Source organism: Ciconia boyciana, chromosome 7, assembly GCF_034638445.1.
Source record: "Ciconia boyciana chromosome 7, ASM3463844v1, whole genome shotgun sequence".
Taxonomy (NCBI): Eukaryota; Metazoa; Chordata; class Aves; order Ciconiiformes; family Ciconiidae; genus Ciconia; species Ciconia boyciana.
Window position 1 is genome coordinate 58916578 of NC_132940.1, and position 17882 is coordinate 58934459.

Below are 17882 nucleotides of genomic sequence, written 5' to 3' on the forward strand. Positions count from 1 at the left end.
ACTGAAAGCACAACAAATATTCCTTGCTTCTATTTCTGTGTCTGATCACACTATATTAGAACAGCATTTTTAGGTGAGACCTAGCTACAATCCAGTATGCTGTAGGCTAATTTATGGTCAGCCTTCTCAACACCAGGAATTACAAAAGCCCACGTTATACTTAGTAAGGAAGAACACTCAGATATTTTGGCTATCAAGCTCCATAAAGTCTTTAATAAGCATGTATGAACAGTTATTTTTCAAAGCCTTATCTGATCAAATTGGGTGGCTTTCTTTAGGCCTCAACTATTTCTAAAATTTTCTGGAAAAGACTGGTGGGGGATCTGGCATACAAAATAAAGTTCAAACAGCAGAAATCTGTCAAAGTTATAAACAGCTAACAATATGGGAGGCTTCCAGCAAGCTTAGTTAGACCATCCTGCTTTTAGATTAATCATCATTAGATAAAAGGAAGTACAAGACTAAGTATTATTATTAACTACCTTTTGAAACTGCAAGGGATGACTTCTGTTACCAAACTATGCATTCAAACTCTTAACCAATATAAAATAAATGTTATTTTAAGTGGTAATATTTTCCTTAAAAAGGACATTTAGTATGCCAAGCTTTTAGAACAACTAATTGTTTACAGCTAATAAGAATCCCACCACCCCTTAACATGATATTAAGCTTACTTTAAATGCCAAAAGAAGAAGTGTCCTATCCTTTGATTGGTCAGTGCTTTCTTGAGTAAAAATCTCACAAGCTGATTATCTAAATACTGTTCATATTTCAGAACCTAGTTAAGGATAAAGAGGAAAAAAAAAATCAGCTGCAGTTATTCTTTCTATGAATAATATACAGATTAAAGGCAGTTAAATAAAAAGCAATCTATGTTTTACATTAAATTTTGTAGAATGACTGATCTTGGTATTAATACTTGCATGCGTTAGGATTTGAACAGTATCTGCTAACAGTGCATTGGCTGCCTCTATTTCAAGAGCTTACCATCTGATGCTTTCTTTGCTGTTACCAAACATTTTAGCCTCAACTTGCTCAAAATTTTGAGAAGATGCTTCTGCTCATGCTTTACCATATGTAAAGGACAGCTGAAATAGGACATCTGAAATAACTGCCTGTTCCAGCTGGTAGAACAGTTCCGCATCTCTGCAAAATTTTGGCATTTAATATCAACAAGCAAAACCACAGCACTATAGAAAATGAACTACATTTCATCTCCTCCTACTAAATCTGCAATGCAAACAGATACTTTTGATGACCCTTTTTCACATCATAAGTTTTGTTGTATTTTAAGCCTCTGTGACTATCGAATGTACAGAAGACATCAAGCATACCAAAATATGTTATATACCTGTACTAGCTGGATTAAGTACTGAGACAGTTTGTCGTCTGTCAAGTACTTCTCTAGACACCGAACTGCAAAAGCTCGCACCATTGGATCTGGATAATTACAGTCCAAAAGCTCCATTGCTTGCTCTGGCTTGATTGGAGGCCAATCTTTTACCAAACAGTACATCTGTGGACAAGAAGTCCAACCATGTTACACATTTGCATTGATTAGGAAGAAGTTGTAATACACAGCCATTAGAAAGTATCATCAGACACAAACTGCTTCTGAGTAGAAGCTGTTTACATGCCAGTCCTCTCTCAATAAACAATTTGGTATTAGTTGCCAGCTGACTTTATTATTTTATCCACTATTAAAAGAATGAAGACAAAACATCACCTTTAACTGTAATTGACAAATCAGCAACATAACAAGGATTCAAGTAATGCCACCAAGAGGAAATCCTAAGACTGAGACTGAGCTAAAGAACAGGAACAATGGACAAGACTGATCAGTCAATTATAGTGGCAACTTGAATCATCTAAGTTTTCATTCAATGTATCATGCACACATAACATGTTTTTAACTTGCTTTAACTTTTCTTTAAAATAGCATATTTTAAAGCTTCTTCAAAACGTAAAACTTCTTCAGTGCTATATGTTACCTGGGCCACTTCATCTCTAGAATTCCATTTAACAGACAAAAGTAATTTGGGCAGAATTTCTGGAGTATTCACGCAATAGTGTCTGCAAAAGAGAAAAAAGTTGTATGTACAAAACGTCATTTTTGCTTCGATAAGCATCTACTATGTCCCCTCAGTCTTGCACCTTTTTCTTCCTTTGTCAGCAGAATCCCATTGATACCATAAGGTGGTGTCAGGATCCATGCACAAAGGTAAGACTGCAGTAATGGGAAAAATGTAAACTAATTTTGGGAGCAAAACCCAAGACAATCATGACAAATCTGGAGCGAATGGGTGAAGTTTGACTGTAACAACAAGAGTTGTTCTTTGGTTTGTTTTTTATTTTTAAATACCTGTGGCTCCACAGGAAGTCCTTCTCTTGCTCAGTGATTTCAGACAAAGGATCTCTTGTACATATGGCTCGCAGTTGCTCCTTGTCACTTTCTCTTAATTCGTTATCTCTAGCTATTCTGTTACTCTGCAGAGAGAAAGTGGTCCAGTAACCGTCCGCACATTTCATTCTGTTGTCATACAACATACATGAAGTATTTTAACAGCATAGCAACACTTATAGCCTATGCAATACTATCTTGTTGTTTCCTTTCGTTATAACTGAGGACTTAAAATTTAAAGAGAGAGAGATGAAAGACTAGGCCTTTGATTTCTAGAACTGCTTTTAGTCACTACTGTGACAAGCGGTACATTTCAACTAAGTCAGCTGTGTGGAGAAATAGCAGCAGTTGACATCCGATGAACAACATAATGCAGCACAAAATGAAACTGGTCATTTGTGTCTCCAGTTTTGAGATTGTTGAGAGCTGCTGAAAGGAGTGAAAAAGAATCAGAACTGAAAAAGCAGAAAATGGGGCATGAAGCTAGGTAAATGAAAGGTAGAGCACTGTAGGAAAGCCTGAGTAACAGGAAGACTGGAAAACATTAACAAGAATTAGTATAAGATATTCCCCAAAGAGCACAGAAAACAGAACTGGTACATGCTGAAATTAATTGTATCTAAGACTTCATTTATCAGAACCAGCTTAGACCAATGGCAGAGGAATTAGAACTACTACTACTACTTGATTTTTCTCCTATACTTTCCATTTCTTAGTTCATTTAATGTGTTTTTCACAAAGCAACATATGAAATGATGCAGTTTCTGAGGTTTCAACTACAGAATCAATTGCACTGCAAAAAAGAGAAATCTTAAGCAGCTTATATTATTGCCTTTAGTATAAAATACAACTGTAATAAACAACTTTGACACTTAAGATGAAGCTATCCCAAAAATTCTACAAGAGTTCAACAGTGGTTTTATACTGAACTCACATTTTCACACCTGTATGATACCTACTACTACAAAAGAGTAAGATCAACTCTTTTCCAAGTTCAGATTGTTTAAACTGTAGAACCACAGTATTTGACCTCTTGTTCTGCTCTCTCCCTAGGCAATTTCTACTGAGCCCATTAAACAAGATAATAAGCAAGAACAAACTGAGCTTTGTCTGCCAGTTTTGTTGACAGAAATTTTCAACTGGTTGAACTAGTACTTTGAAGCAGAAATACCTACATGTCTTTTACAGAAAGTCTTTCCAATACATTCAGATTTAAAAGAAAAAAAGAAAAGGACAATCTGAAATTTCCAGGTAGGAGGATCAAGGCACCCTTTAAAAGGTGAAGTAGTGTTATTTCTAAGAATATACACAAATATAGAAACAGTTGTCAGGTTATACCACATGCTACCTACTTGAGACTGAAAGTTCTCTACTCTACATTTATCTTTAATTAGATAAATTACGTGTTCCCATGATGGGTTCACTATTATTACATGGGACAAGAATATTCTGGCCTTCAAGCTTGCATCCACCAATATTAAGGTATGAATCAACCAACTCACAGGATTTTTAGTACCTTGCCCTGTTAGTAGTGTGACAGTGAGATCTTAGTGCATCACCATGGTTTTTTTATTACCTTTCTGAAGCACATGGACTGGACTTAGAAGTGGGGGAAAATTATTCAGGACTATTATCTGTGTGTCACAGGAAAATTTCTAGAACGCATTCTTAAATATTATGGTGATGGATACAGTGCAAGTAGCAAAGCCAGAGTCATTCTGTAAGGAAGTTGATGGATAAATGACTTTATAATCACCCTACTCCTGACATAACATCAAATAGTTGATATTGAACAAGTGATTAATTGTACATATTCATCTTGATTCCCAAAGAGTCATCCTAAATAGTAAGTGAAAGTCAAAAAAGTATAAAATGTACCTGCATAGTGGGTCAGAAAGATCATAGTTTAGGTCAAGCCCAGAAGGAAAATGCATTTATCCTGTTGCGGTCAACACCAAAAACTTGAAATTCTATGAATTGTGGGACAGTAAATTAGATTTAATATTTGAAAATTCTTTCATATTTGAGATATTAATGGACCTATAAATGATCTCTTATAAGTATTTATTAATTGATTTTAAATGCAGTGTAATGCATTTCAAGGTTAAACAAAAAAAAGTTATGCTCTTTGCATCATAACAAAAACATTTATGGAAAAATCATCTCTCAGTGACTGCTTTGCCGATTTTGACCATTTCAGACAAGCATTTTCTACCTCTTTCAGATATAGCCAATGCTACACAGTAATCTAGTATCTGATTTTTGAATGAGTAACACCACATTGCCTTTTAACTCCCTAAATATAGATAGTATTACAAACAGCTATAAATATGCACAGTACCTGAATATAGAAATTTGGCTTCAGTCCTGAAGATACCACACATTAAAAGATAAAGGGGACAAATACAATACTAAGATATAAGCAGTGATATTCAAACTTACCAAGCATTTAATGAAATGATTTAAGAAAGGATAAGCAATAAAAGGATTTTGGCAGACAATGAGGAGGGTTGAAAGAAAAGCAGCATGAATAATGAGAAAGAGAGACCAAAGCAGTGATATACAGTTTCCCTGTCAACTTAGTCATTGATGCAAATATGCTTTCTCCATATTTAAGCACTATGACCTTCTTCTACAGTATTGTAAGGATTATCACAAAAAAGAAAAGGTAGTAATTTGAGACTTTATTCTACCTCAGAATGTTGGGGGTTTTTTTAATTGTAAAGTGTAAGTTCATCATTACTTTGTCACTGAAGTGAGAGCTTATTCTCCTCACCATTTTCTATTTTTGCCTACAGATGGAACAAAACAATTAGCTGAGCATATATAAGCCCAGGTAATAGGCTATGTTATAGCAAAGGAATGTTATTTACCAAGAAGCCAGCTGTCCTTAAACACTTAAGAGCCTTGCAGCACTGCTCAGTCACAGTATATACCATAAGCAGATATGCCACTTTATGATGAACTTCCTGTAGAGTATCCAGAGAAATCAAACACCTACAACACTTTGTTCAAAATATGAGATGGGACTATTATAAATATCACCAGAATTCCCAGACTGGAAGCTTATTGCACCTACGCACTTTTTGGCACAGCGAAACTTTCCACCCAGAGACTCTCCTTCACACAGACCACAAAGCTCTCTTGGGGAAACTCTCAAGTCTTTGAAACAGCCTCCAGAAGAAAATGTAAAACATACTAACTAACTTCACAGCCTTGTCTTTAAATACATAGCATTTTTAGCTCTACTGCTTTTCTTTTTTTCTCCTTTTAATCATCAAAAATGAGCTTTTAAGAACGCACCAAACAGCCAATTGTCAACGCACAGATTTTCTTCATGGAAGAGAGGAGATAGAGGACTGCACTCGTGTATGCCAATCAATTCCCTTAGAATTCCCTGTACTTATGGTCATAATTAGCCCATTAAACAAGCCAGTAAAGAGTTACAAGCACCTCTAGGTTACAAAAGAAAGCCTACCTGTAGACATGAAATTGTAACAAAATAAAACAGTATCACTGAAGAAGAATTACAACTTTTCAAAAGTTAAGCTAAGTACTTTAGACATCTGAATTAGCAATATAAAAGTGCCCAGAAGGCCCTAACCGTTTGCACAGTAAGACAGTTTCTCTTTAAAGTGTTTTGGTTGTTCTGTGAAGCATTAGGTCAGTTTACTGGTAATATAAAGAAATGAGAATATACTACTCACTTTGCTAAACACAAAACAAAAAGTTGATTTCTTAATTTTACAATAAATCAGGATACATGAAAAAAGTTTTCGTTATAACTAATATACAGAGTAAAATAAATAATACTGACGTATTTTAGTAGCTAATCTTGGAAGGGGAGTTTGCCTTACCAGCCCTGCATAGCTGTAGTTAAACCCCAGTTCACGGGATATAGTCCAATTGGCATGTTCTTCGATCACCATCATATCTGGAAACTTTACAGGATTGCTAAACCAATCAAATTCCAGCTCTAAACATGGAGTTTCCTATATAAAGGGAATTTAAATTACTTTTTCTGTTGAATGATACTAATTATAATACAGCATATTTTGAAAAGGTACTCCTAAAGAGGAAACTGGCATGCAAATACTTACCTTATTTGGATTTGATCCAGTAACACCAATAGGATTCAACAAATCCTCCAGCCCATGAGGTACTGCCCAAAGATTCAAAGCCATTTTCCCAGATACAAGAGTGTCTGTGTAATCAAACATGTTTATATTTCCCCAAGCCAATGGACAGTGTTCCTTAAAGAGATGGAAAGATGATTTTTCAGTGTCATCTATTAATTACTGCAGAGTGAGTTAGGAGAAATAACATTTTCACTCCAGAGCAAGCTGTTACATTCCCAGATTAGCTGAAAGCAGGTTGTGGAAGCTGTACCATATTTTTCTATGAATGACTGTCATGCCAGTCATTTTGCAGAATAATTTCAAAATGCTTGCAAACACATGCTAACATTTCCCTGCATCAAAATAACACAAGATAATGGAGAGAGGGGGAATTTTTTTGACAGATGGAGACTTTTTACAAAGCCCTGTAGTGACAGGACAAAGGGCAACAGTTTTAAATTGAAAGAGAATAGGTTTAGATTGACCATAAGTTGTGGTTTTGTTGGGTTTTTTTTTATTTTGTTTTTAACAATTAGGGTGGTGAGACACTGGAACAGGTTGCCCAGAGAAGCTGTGGATGCCCCATCATTGGAAGTGTTCAAGGTCAGGCTGAGTGGGGCTTTGAGAAACCTGATCTAGTGAAAGATGTCCCTGCCCATGGCAGGGGGGGTGGACTAGATGATCTTTAAAGGTCCCTTCCAACCCAAGGCATTCTCTGATTCTATAAGATGCATAAACCTGGTTGTAGACAAAAAACTATATAGTACCTGTGACACACACTCAAACCCAGAATGTAATGATTCCGGTGGCTAGAATTTGATGCCATATGTAGATTCTTAAAAATTACTATTTGGAATCTTGCATAAAATGCTAAAGCAGCACAGTTTTTCTCTACCTTAAAAATCAACTCCAAATTCAAGTATAAATATTGCTCTTTTTTAATAAATAGGTAAGTAACTTATGGGTTTAGAAACTTGAGTTTAAAGGCACTTGCACCTCAAAAGACTAACACTGATCTTTGGGTCTGGCAATACAGTATAGACACTATTTACAGCATTGAACAGATAAGCTTTTTTCCATGTTAATTTTTGACCACAAAAAAGTGGTAGTCTGAATTAGATACAAGAAAAGAAAAACCCCTATTTTAATCGGATTCAAATCAAACATTGAACTAAGACTCATTGCCAGGACAGCATTTACCAAATATCATCCCAAACTTGACTTAAGTAGCTTTTGGTCGTTAGCGTATTAAAGCCATGAAGTATTTTACCTCTTTAGCACCCTTCCGGCCTTTAACAGAACAGATAGAAAGGCAGAGCCGAGCAGCACGTGGAAGATCAGGAATGTACATGTCATACAATAGCCATTCATTCCATCTGTAAGATTGAAAAAGCAGAATAAAACTAGGTTAAAGGAGAGCATGGAGACAACTGCATTCAGTCAACAGTTATGCTAAAAAGCATTTGTTATATTCCTATCTAAACTGTATATGTGCATAAAGTACACCTTCTTACTGAAGAAGGGTTCTCCTACATGCATTTGACCACTCTACTCCTTTTGGGAATGGAAACTTCCCCGATTAGCCTTCTAGCACCAACACTGTTTAAAAAGTCATGCTAGGTTCAATTCCTGCAAACTTAGTAATAGGTTCATTCACTTTCACTCTTGCAAACCTGACTGTAACTGTCAGCATAGGTATGACCTAAAGATAATGAATCTGTATATGTGCTACACTAATATAAGGTTTAGCTTGTGAAATATTTTTCACTTCAGGGAAAAAAAAAGCAAGTGGGAAAAAATGTGGCATAGCTTTCAGAACTGAACTAAATTTGAACTGCTAGAAAATAGAAAGATAACTGCAAGATGGGAATATAACACAGAAATATAACACAGAAATCCAAAGCAATATTCCTAACTCAGATATTGTTATATTTACCATAGTAATAAGACCACAGATTGGTTCTACAGGAATACACATTTTGTTTTCATGAACTTCTCTAAGTAGACTTTCTCTCCCAATTGGCAGAACTGTGCTTTTGAAGAGGAACTTCTGAATACAGTTTATTTTCCTAAGCGGATTGCCAAGCTGAATTTTCTCAGTTGGAAGAGGCAGCAGCTTCCAAGGACAGCATTAATGTTTCAATGTGTCTGTAGCTACTAAAAGCAGAGTTTTACAAAGAAATAACTGTCCAAGCCCTTCTCTAAAAATGAAGAAATTGGCAGATAAACTTTAATTCACTTTTCTTATGTGTTCATTTCATATAATACAGATCTGTGTGATTATATCCATGCTTTCAAGCTGCACCCTTCACCTTTCCAAGAAGATTTTATCTCTAAAACAGTTAAACTATCAGTTCAAGTATAGCTATCTTTGAGGAAACTCTGAGGGAGAGGCTATTTTTCAATAACTGTGTATATTATTAGGCCCTCTAATTATAACAACTAATCATATTAATAGAAAATGTACAGACAAAAAATATGAATACATTTTGAAACTTTCAAAGATAAAGTCAGACAGAAAATACAAGTCAAGAATTACTTCAGAACACATACTTTGCATCTTATCCTAGCAGATGTTGAAATTTCACACCTCCTCATTAGTCAGTTACAGGCAGAAATTCAACATCTTTTAGACACTTTTTCTCAATATGTTTATATATGCTCATATAAAGCTTCTTTTTGCACACTCATAGCACTTTTAAGTTCATGTGATTTATTTTTCCAGATAATATTCATGGTAGGTCAAATCTCCTGAAAATAATTAGCCCAGAGCTGGCAGTGATTTCCATGTTAGCAAATTATACCTATCTCTCCACACTCAGTGGTTCTTCTTTGGTACACACTGTGCAACCTCACCAAAACAAATTTGCAGGTTACATTGCATCACATTGCCTCATGCTGAAAGTGAAATCTGAACCTGCAACTGGAACACCTGCTATTAATCCGTAGTCAAAACCAGAGCTCAGTCGCCCAGAGCTATGCTGATTTCACAGCATTAATGAGTAATTATATTGGAGTTTCAGAGGCAACTGCAAATGCACATGTAATACAGATCTATTCAGTAAAGAAACTATACTATTATATGCAATGAGACAAAATACTTATGTTTGAATTAAATTAATTCTATTTACAAATATAGGGTTAGGTAAAATTGTTCTTACAAAACTTAAGGCAAGGAATTCCCAGCAAGGAGCTCTACCTGAATAATGGCTAAGTCGAGCCTTTACTCCTTCCGTGCTATCACTTATGATGCCCTGGAAGTCAGATTCTCTATAGTCGTTCAAGTACCTAGCTTACCTGGGATTAGAACAAGGTACCCTTTGAGTATTCACATTGTCACACAAAGGTTCCCCTCCATGGTAGATACCTGTTCTAACATAGATCTGAAAACAATGTTAATATTAGTACTATCTTTGAAATGTTACTGTAAACAATTTTTTTCACTGCTAGCAACATAGACTATGAATACAACATATTAATCCTTAATTTCCATCAAGTAAAAAACAAAAACAAAACTGAAAACCAAACAGCCCCACCACCCCCCAGTTCATTCATGCTCTGCAAGGTGTGAAGCATCGTATATAAGCATACCCTTCTAGAAAAAACATTTTGGTCTTTTTCATCATTAATTGCAAAACTAGTTCTTAAAAATACAGTAACAAACCTGAAATGAACTCTAAAAAACCCTTCGGTTCTTCCTGTGCCAAGCTATGGTGAAAGAAAAGACCAAACTAATTCTGAGAAAGTTAGAGATCCAGGCTTGTAGTATGACTTCAATGGGACTAAACCTTACCTGCCTTTTCTCCTTGATCTTCCCATACCTCCCTTTTTAAAAACAAAGATAGCAGCACACCATCCAGCATCCCCTCATCAAAAGTATTCCCAATTACTGTGATACATTCTTAGACATAATAATTATTTAGAATATAAATAACAACATGGGTTTATTTCTTCTATCCAATTACATACTCAGCTGAAGTGAACTACGCAAACTGAGTTCTGCTCCTATCGGGCAGAATATTTAGCTAAATACCACAACTCACACCTTTTTAGTACACAAAAGTTTTCAGATGCTAACACATAGCTATATTTTTTTAGAATTGAGTGCTTAAATTTAAGTAACAAAGTGGTCTAATTTTCTAACATGTTAAATAACACCTCTTTTCTAATGTAAAAACAGAACAGAAAACTCAGGAGGGAAACCCTGAGTTGCTGAAAACCATATACAATGCCATACAGCATTTGCTTTACCTTGTCTATGTCTCTAATGTTCACATTTACATAGGTTGCACACAGGATTTTTATTCTGAGAGCACTATTTATAGTCCAGAGGGATTTGGCTGTAGCTTCTCCATTCATATAGGGTGTAGCTGTAGAGATACGCCTGGAATAAGATGGCATTGTAAAGGTGTCCAGTGGCAGCTGGGTATATAGGCTTTCCTTAGCCATCAGCATCAGATTGGGCATGCGACCAAGCATTATACAGCTTCTTATATACTGCAAGAAAACAAAACCAAAATTCAGTATGTTTTCAAAGTGTACACCCTTGGTAATTTATACCTAAAAATATTCAGGAAAATAGAAAAGTAAAAGCATATTTAAAGAGCTTATCATTGTCCCTGCATGTGCACCCTTTACAGTGTTTATAACATCCAACAGTTTAAATATGTTGTTGGGTAGGATCACACAGTAGTGCTTCATACAGATTTTGAGATATGAGTAACGTCTACAACACTGGAAGGTGGAACTGGAGATAGAGAACAGAGCTGACAAAATGACAAGTCAGGTTTCTTGAAATGCTCCTTAGCTCCAGCACAGTGCAGCACAAACAAAGCAGACTGCTTCCAGATTAGACCTGTTCCTGGAAGCAGTTGAGCTGTTTTTGCATAGCAAGCTGCTGTACTAGCCTGCTGTGCAGACCTAGCACAGGTGACACTGATGCTCCTAGTCACAGGCAGAGAGCACAAGACAAACAGCAGTCACACTCATTTTTGGTTCAGTTGTGCTTACTATCTTACGCTCAGCACTGAGCCTGACAGACTCTAGCTGTAAGCCTCTATGGTGTCCATTCAGGACTGAGTGCATTCAGCCTGGCAACAATACCACAAAATACAATGCGTTAAGACAGGTCCAGCCCTGGAGTGTAATTAGCAAGCTCTTTTGCAGCACAGTAAAGGCATAGCAGATACTTCTGAAGAAACCACGCTAGATCAAATAGGTCTAGTGTTTGATCTCAAGATGACTGTGCAAAATTATTCATGTATGCCTGCACTTGTTCCCCAGCTCCCATAGAATAGAGCTGCTTTTCCCATTATTCAGGATCCCCCAGCTCCCTTCTCTCCCCCATTGCTCTGGAGAGTGGATCATCAACCATTTTAGATGAAGGAATGGAAGCTGTTTATTACAACAATACATTCCTCAAAGAGGAAGCAGCAGCAGTCTGTCAGGAAATCTACAGGGTAACATTGTTGTCTGCTCCAGAGAGGGCTGCTCAGATGCTCTTCTGTCAGCAGTTCTGTCTCACGCTCACAGCACAAACAAAACCCAGGCAATGAAGGACAGACAGCCACAAGGAAGATTTAACAATGATTTATGTAGTGCTGGAAGTTTATTGCTTCTTTAAAAAGATCAAAAAATGTAAAGATGTAAGTAACAGGAAAACAAATAGTTTGTTTAGATTTTTTTCCACCCCTAAAGGAGGAAGGGACAAGATTCATAGTAGCAATGGTTGCCTCATCATTTAACATCTGACTGAATTTCCTTTTGTATTACATCAACCCCATGTCTTGCCATCAGAAATCTAGAATATTTCTGAAAGTACCTACCACCGATTTATCACTAATGTTAGAAGTAAACTACTTCATTCAAAGAAAAAAAAATTACATTAGTGATATAAATTCTAGTTTAAGTTACCGTTTCTCCCCCGCTCTCTTTTGAAGTGCATACAGCAACAAATATGCAGACTATGCTCATGCACTAGCCAATTAGTTTAAAGATGCATAAACTCTTACTTCCTACGTTTTGGATTAATTTAGTCAAAAAACAAGCCAGTCATAAAATTGATCACTTTTCTCCCTCACAAATTTGGACTATTTTAACATATTTTGAAATAAATCCATTATGTTACTCACCTTATACTGGCTCAGTGGATATTTTTCTAGCAAGTATTCATCACAGCCACACACTTTTAAAATATATTTGCCCTGGTACTCCAAGACGCAAAGTTTCAGTTGTTCAGATGACAGCAACATACTTCGTGTTTTCTTCCTAATTGCTTCAGCAATAACTTGCTCAGGCACACAGTCATGATTGATTTTTAAGGTGTATTTCTGCTTATCGTTGTTTGGTGAGACTATTACCCATATCACCACTATAATTTGCCCTAGAATAAATGTAAAATAGTGTTAGGCCTATCATTTTCAAAACAGTTTCAAAACAACAACAACAAAAACACCGAAACCCCCCCAAACAAACAACTCCTACCCCCCCAACACAGAGACCTGCTTGCAGTAATACTGAAAGAAGATGTAGACAAGATTCACAGCCCAAACTCACAGAGAGTTTATAACTTCTGCAAGGAATTATGCATGCTCAATTTATTTTCGACTCTACTGTAAATTCAAACTTTCACCCCTTCAGGCTAAGAATATTTTTATTAACCAAATACTACTGACTATTTAGCCTTCAAGAAAACAGCAGTAACTGTTTCATATTTGAGGACTGCAGGATAACTCAGTGATTCGGCATCATTTAATTCCAGATTTCTGAACATCAGAGAAAAGAAAAATGCAAAGCCAACAAGCTGTTTCTGCCTGTTAAAAAAATCACCTCTATTTACCAAGTTATATTTCAAGATTTAGTTATTACAATAGCAAAAAATGTAATTTTAAGTGTTGTTGCCTTCCTTTTGAATCTACACTCTATCAAGAAAGTTATTCTGAATAACTTAAGGTGTAAGATATTGCTAGAGCGCACCAAATACAGTACATAAACAGTGATTTACCTCAGTCACCAGCTGTACTCTTTGATTTCAATCACTGAAAAAAACATTATGTTTCTACTGTAAATATTTATCTTACCTTTATCTAGTTTATTGTATATGTGTTTGGGTAGCTCAGGTGAAGATTCTACATTTGGAGGACAGACATATAATGCTCTACTATGTGGTGCATTGGCATCTCGAAGATCCACTGCTTCTTTACAAACATTAAGAATATTTCTTCTGAAGTCTTGTACTTCTGGATCCTTAACCATGTCAAATTCACAGACAGGCATGCCAATAGCAAAACCTACAGTATTGGAGAAGCATGAGGAAATAATTGTAACTGATAATTAAAGCTAAAGATTCCTTCTATCAGTGACAGAAAAAGCATGCTTTAAGCAAAACACAATCTGAAATATTTGTGTTAACCACTGGTTTCTACTTGTATACATAATTGTTTTATTTCATTCAAGAACAAAACTCAGTTCTAAAGTTCAGTGCACTCAGCAGTCACAAAAAAGGTTAGAAGACAGGTGTACATTCACTGAAGATCCTGGAAGCCTTAAGTCACCACTCTCACAGCTAACACTCCTCCTGGAAGAAAAGGCCCAGTAATAAACTTCCTTTGAAGTCAGCACAAAGTTTCCTAAGTGGACCAGAGGAGCTGTTATGTCCGATTTTTTCTAAAACCTTGCCAGGACTATTGGTAGCTATTAGGACCATAATCAACTTTGCTTACAACTGAATGACAGCTACTCAATTTTTCTGATGAACTACACTGTTTAAAAATGTGACAAGCACTCCAAGAGATACTGAACTTAGCTCTTTGGCATACAGTCATGTAGAAGAGTCCATTTCTCTTAGGTCCTCTGTCTCAGATGCAATTCCATTTACTTTAATGAGATTACTTGCATAAATAATTACTTATGCATGAATGTTCAAATGGAAACTTTCAGTTGTCCTGTTGCACAGTTAGCTAACCATTAAGTCTTGAACAGGTTAAGCTTTACAAAACAGAAGTAGTTTACCTATGATGCATTCATAACAATTAAATAATTTAACAATTAGGAGCACCCCAGAACAAGTATTTCCAGTTGACAAGTCTCTACCACTGCAACGTACATCTGTTAGCAACTGAAAGGGAGTAGATATGCTTGTACTGCCTGAATTTAGATACTTAACCTACATGCTGAAACATACGCTACTCTCCCTGTGCTTTCTCAGTGGATAATGGAAAATGATAAGCTACTCCAGAGATGATTCAAAACATTACAGCTTGTCTCCCCTCCCCATGCTCTTCTTGTAGGAAAGGGGGGTAAAAACATCTCATTCTGAAATTTTACTTTCTAAGCAAGATAGAGCAGTATTAAAACGTGTGCTATTGCAAATGTGGTTTAGGATTTGTAATCAAATCCAGAATTTACAATTCTGTAAACTTCAAAACAAATTAAGATTGACTTCCCAAACAATAGAACAGGCTTCACTCTCTAATAGTATGAAATCCTGCTAATAAGAGACAAGGAAAAAATATCCTCTAACCCACGTACAACTACAAATATGTACAAAGCAAAGACTTTACATGTGAATGAAACAGAACAGCAAAAAAAAAAGTTTAATTCACAATTTACGAATGTCAGCTTTACTATAATCAGCATCTTTGGACATTTGATGCAACTGACAGTTATGAAATGGAAACTTTGACAGATAGAGGTGACAAACACAACCCATTTCAATTCTTTGTTTTGTATTTTGAAGAGCAGAAGCCAGTCAAACAAATATTATGTTATGCTTAAATAAAGATAATCTCACCTATTTCTCTATTAAGAATCTTTTCTTCTCTGTTACCTACTGGTTCAATGACTTTTAGAAAAGGCTGAAATAGTCGCAGGTCACAAAGTCTCCGTGTTTCATCAAAAAATTCTTCTCTTTCTGCTTCTTGTGTAACACTTACAAAAATGTAAGAAGATTCATCTTGAAGGAGCTGATAGAGAGGGTATTTTCTCGCTTCTTTAAAGAGTTCATGTTTAATAGTTAGTAAGGTGGCCTCACGGAGGCATTCTAGAGTCACTATCATTCCATTTGGGAGAAGACACTCCACAAGGATCCTTGGTGGCATCAAGTGGATGCCCCATAGTTCACCAGATGATGGTCGTGGAGGCATTTTTAAGTCTTTAGATAACTTTGTACTGGAAGTTTTTCAAGCAGTGATTCGTACAAGTAAACCTAAGTAAAAATCAGAAATTTAAATATTACAATTTAAAATACAAACATCACAACGAATTTCAGATAAAATTGTTCAAACACCGCTTTAATTGTAGATGAATATTCAAAGCTGTATTTTACATTCATAAAAAAGAAAAGGACTTGCTAAAACTGATGTCTAAGGAACTTGTATTTGATATAAATATCTACTCAAATAAAAGAGGTAATAGCAGAATTATATTAGTTTGGAAAAAAAAGCCAATATGCGTATGGTCTTAAAAAAATAGAGGATTAACTTTTTTACCTGAAGTTTATAATTTATGATTAGAACACTTAAATAGCATGGGGGATAAAAATATCTAATATTCAAATTACTATTACAGCAATTTGTCCTGGTTTTGGCTGGGATAGAGTTAATTTTCTTCCTAGTAGCTGGTATAGTGCTGTGTTTTGGATTTAGTATGAGAATAATATTGATAACACACTGATGTTTTAGTTGTTGCTAAGTAATGTTTACACTGGTCAAGGACTTTTCAGCTTCTCATGCTCTCTGCCGGGTGCACAAGAAACCAGGAGGGGGCACAGCCAAGATAGTTGACCCCAACTGGCCAAAGGGCTATTCTATAGCATATGACGTCATGCTCAGTATATAAACTAGGGGGAGTTGGGCGGGGGGTAGTGATTGCTGCTCGCAGACTGGCTGGGGATCGGTTGGCAGGTGGTGAACAGTTGTATCAATTGTTTTTTCCTGGGTTTGTTCCTCTCTCCCTGTCTTGTTGTTTTCCTTCTCATTACAATTTATTATTTTGTTGTTATTGTTCCAATTATTAAACTGTTGTTATCTCAACCCACAAGTTTTCTTACTTTTGCTCCTCCAGTTCTCTCCCCCATTCCACTGGGGTGGAGGGTGAGCGAGCGGCTGTGTGGTACTTAATTGCCGACTGGGGCTAAAGCACAACACAATTTTTAAGCAAATCTCAAACGCAGTTCTTCACATTTTTAATTTGGCAAGAGAAGCATTATCATTTGGATGAAATACAAACCATCAGCTCTGCTCAAATAGCCAAACCAATACTTCAATTTTTTTTTTTTTAAACTTTTTCTCATCCCAAACCTCTTGAGTATTCAAACACCACTAAGATAATAGTTATAGGTATTTACTAAAACCTCTAAACTTGATTTTAAGAATCCATGTACACACAAAACTTGGCCTTAGCTTTTTTAGATCAGTAACAGCAACAAATCCTTTTTTCCATGAATGAGAAAGAAGAACTGAGATGGAGATTAACACTTTTTGGTTGGGCTTGTTTTATTTAGGATCAATTCCCTGTCCTAGTTCCCTTTGGCAGCCGCATGAATGTCTTTGCCAAGCCAAAGGAAAGGAGAGGAACACGTGTCTGACCTTCTAGCAGCGCTGCCTCATGCCAGCTTAGAGCAGGTACAAGAAAAATCGTACCTGGACAGAGCAGAGATGTTTTACAGCCCAGTGGCCAAGAACAGATGCCAAACAAAGAGCAGAAGAACTAGGCAGGCATGCAGTGATACTTCATCAATAAACTCTCCTAATCACTATCTATTTTTAAGTTCCTTAACCAGAGGCAATATTTATGTATTTGTGAAAGAAATCCATCAAGAACTATTGAGTTTGTCTAAGAAGTTTTCACACACAAACCGTTGGCATCCTGTGACAAGAGTGAAGAACACTCCATGTCATAAAATATTTGCTTTTCTTTGTTCTGAAGCCTGCTACTTTCACCTGATACCCCAGATTTCTTGTAATGAAATAAAGTTCCTTATCTTTGCATTCATTGCTCTTAATTCTACAGAGATTCATCGAGTTCTCCCCACTACTTCTTTTCCATAATAGTCCCAGTTTATTTAGACCTTCTCTGCCCAAAAGTCATTCTATATTTTTGTTAACCCTTGTTACCTTCTCGGTATCTCTTCCACTTTTACCATACCCTTTTGCAAGGGTTGGTAGGTTCAAAGGTTGTTCCCCCTCAAACAACCATATCTGCACACCATATTCAAGGTCCAAACTGAGCATGCGTTTACATACTGACATAGTATTTTCTATTGCTTTCCTAATAAGTTGCTTTTCTGACTGTCACTGAGCAGCAAGACAATTTCGCTGAACTACATATCATAGACCTAAGCTCTCATTGCAGAATAGTAAGTT

At 36.2% G+C, this 17882-nt stretch overlaps 1 protein-coding gene across 7 annotated transcripts in view; it reads right to left on the reverse strand.

The window, feature by feature from the left end:
- PIK3CA (phosphatidylinositol-4,5-bisphosphate 3-kinase catalytic subunit alpha) overlaps window positions 1-17882 on the reverse strand; it is a 46473-nt gene that overhangs the window by 12042 nt on the left and 16549 nt on the right. For all 7 annotated transcript variants that reach the window (XR_012043276.1, XM_072866632.1, XM_072866630.1 and 4 more), the window contains 12 exons: window positions 15311-15724; window positions 13599-13808; window positions 12651-12901; window positions 10771-11016; window positions 9817-9902; window positions 7790-7895; window positions 6502-6654; window positions 6259-6393; window positions 2363-2487; window positions 1992-2073; window positions 1352-1516; window positions 675-778 (listed from right to left, as the gene is read on the reverse strand). Coding sequence is in view for 6 of the 7 variants with exons in the window: in XM_072866632.1 (XP_072722733.1) it covers window positions 675-778; window positions 1352-1516; window positions 1992-2073; window positions 2363-2487; window positions 6259-6393; window positions 6502-6654; window positions 7790-7895; window positions 9817-9902; window positions 10771-11016; window positions 12651-12901; window positions 13599-13808; window positions 15311-15662 (2015 nt within the window). In the remaining variant the exon portion in view is untranslated. The remainder of the gene's footprint in view (window positions 1-674; window positions 779-1351; window positions 1517-1991; window positions 2074-2362; window positions 2488-6258; window positions 6394-6501; window positions 6655-7789; window positions 7896-9816; window positions 9903-10770; window positions 11017-12650; window positions 12902-13598; window positions 13809-15310; window positions 15725-17882) is intronic.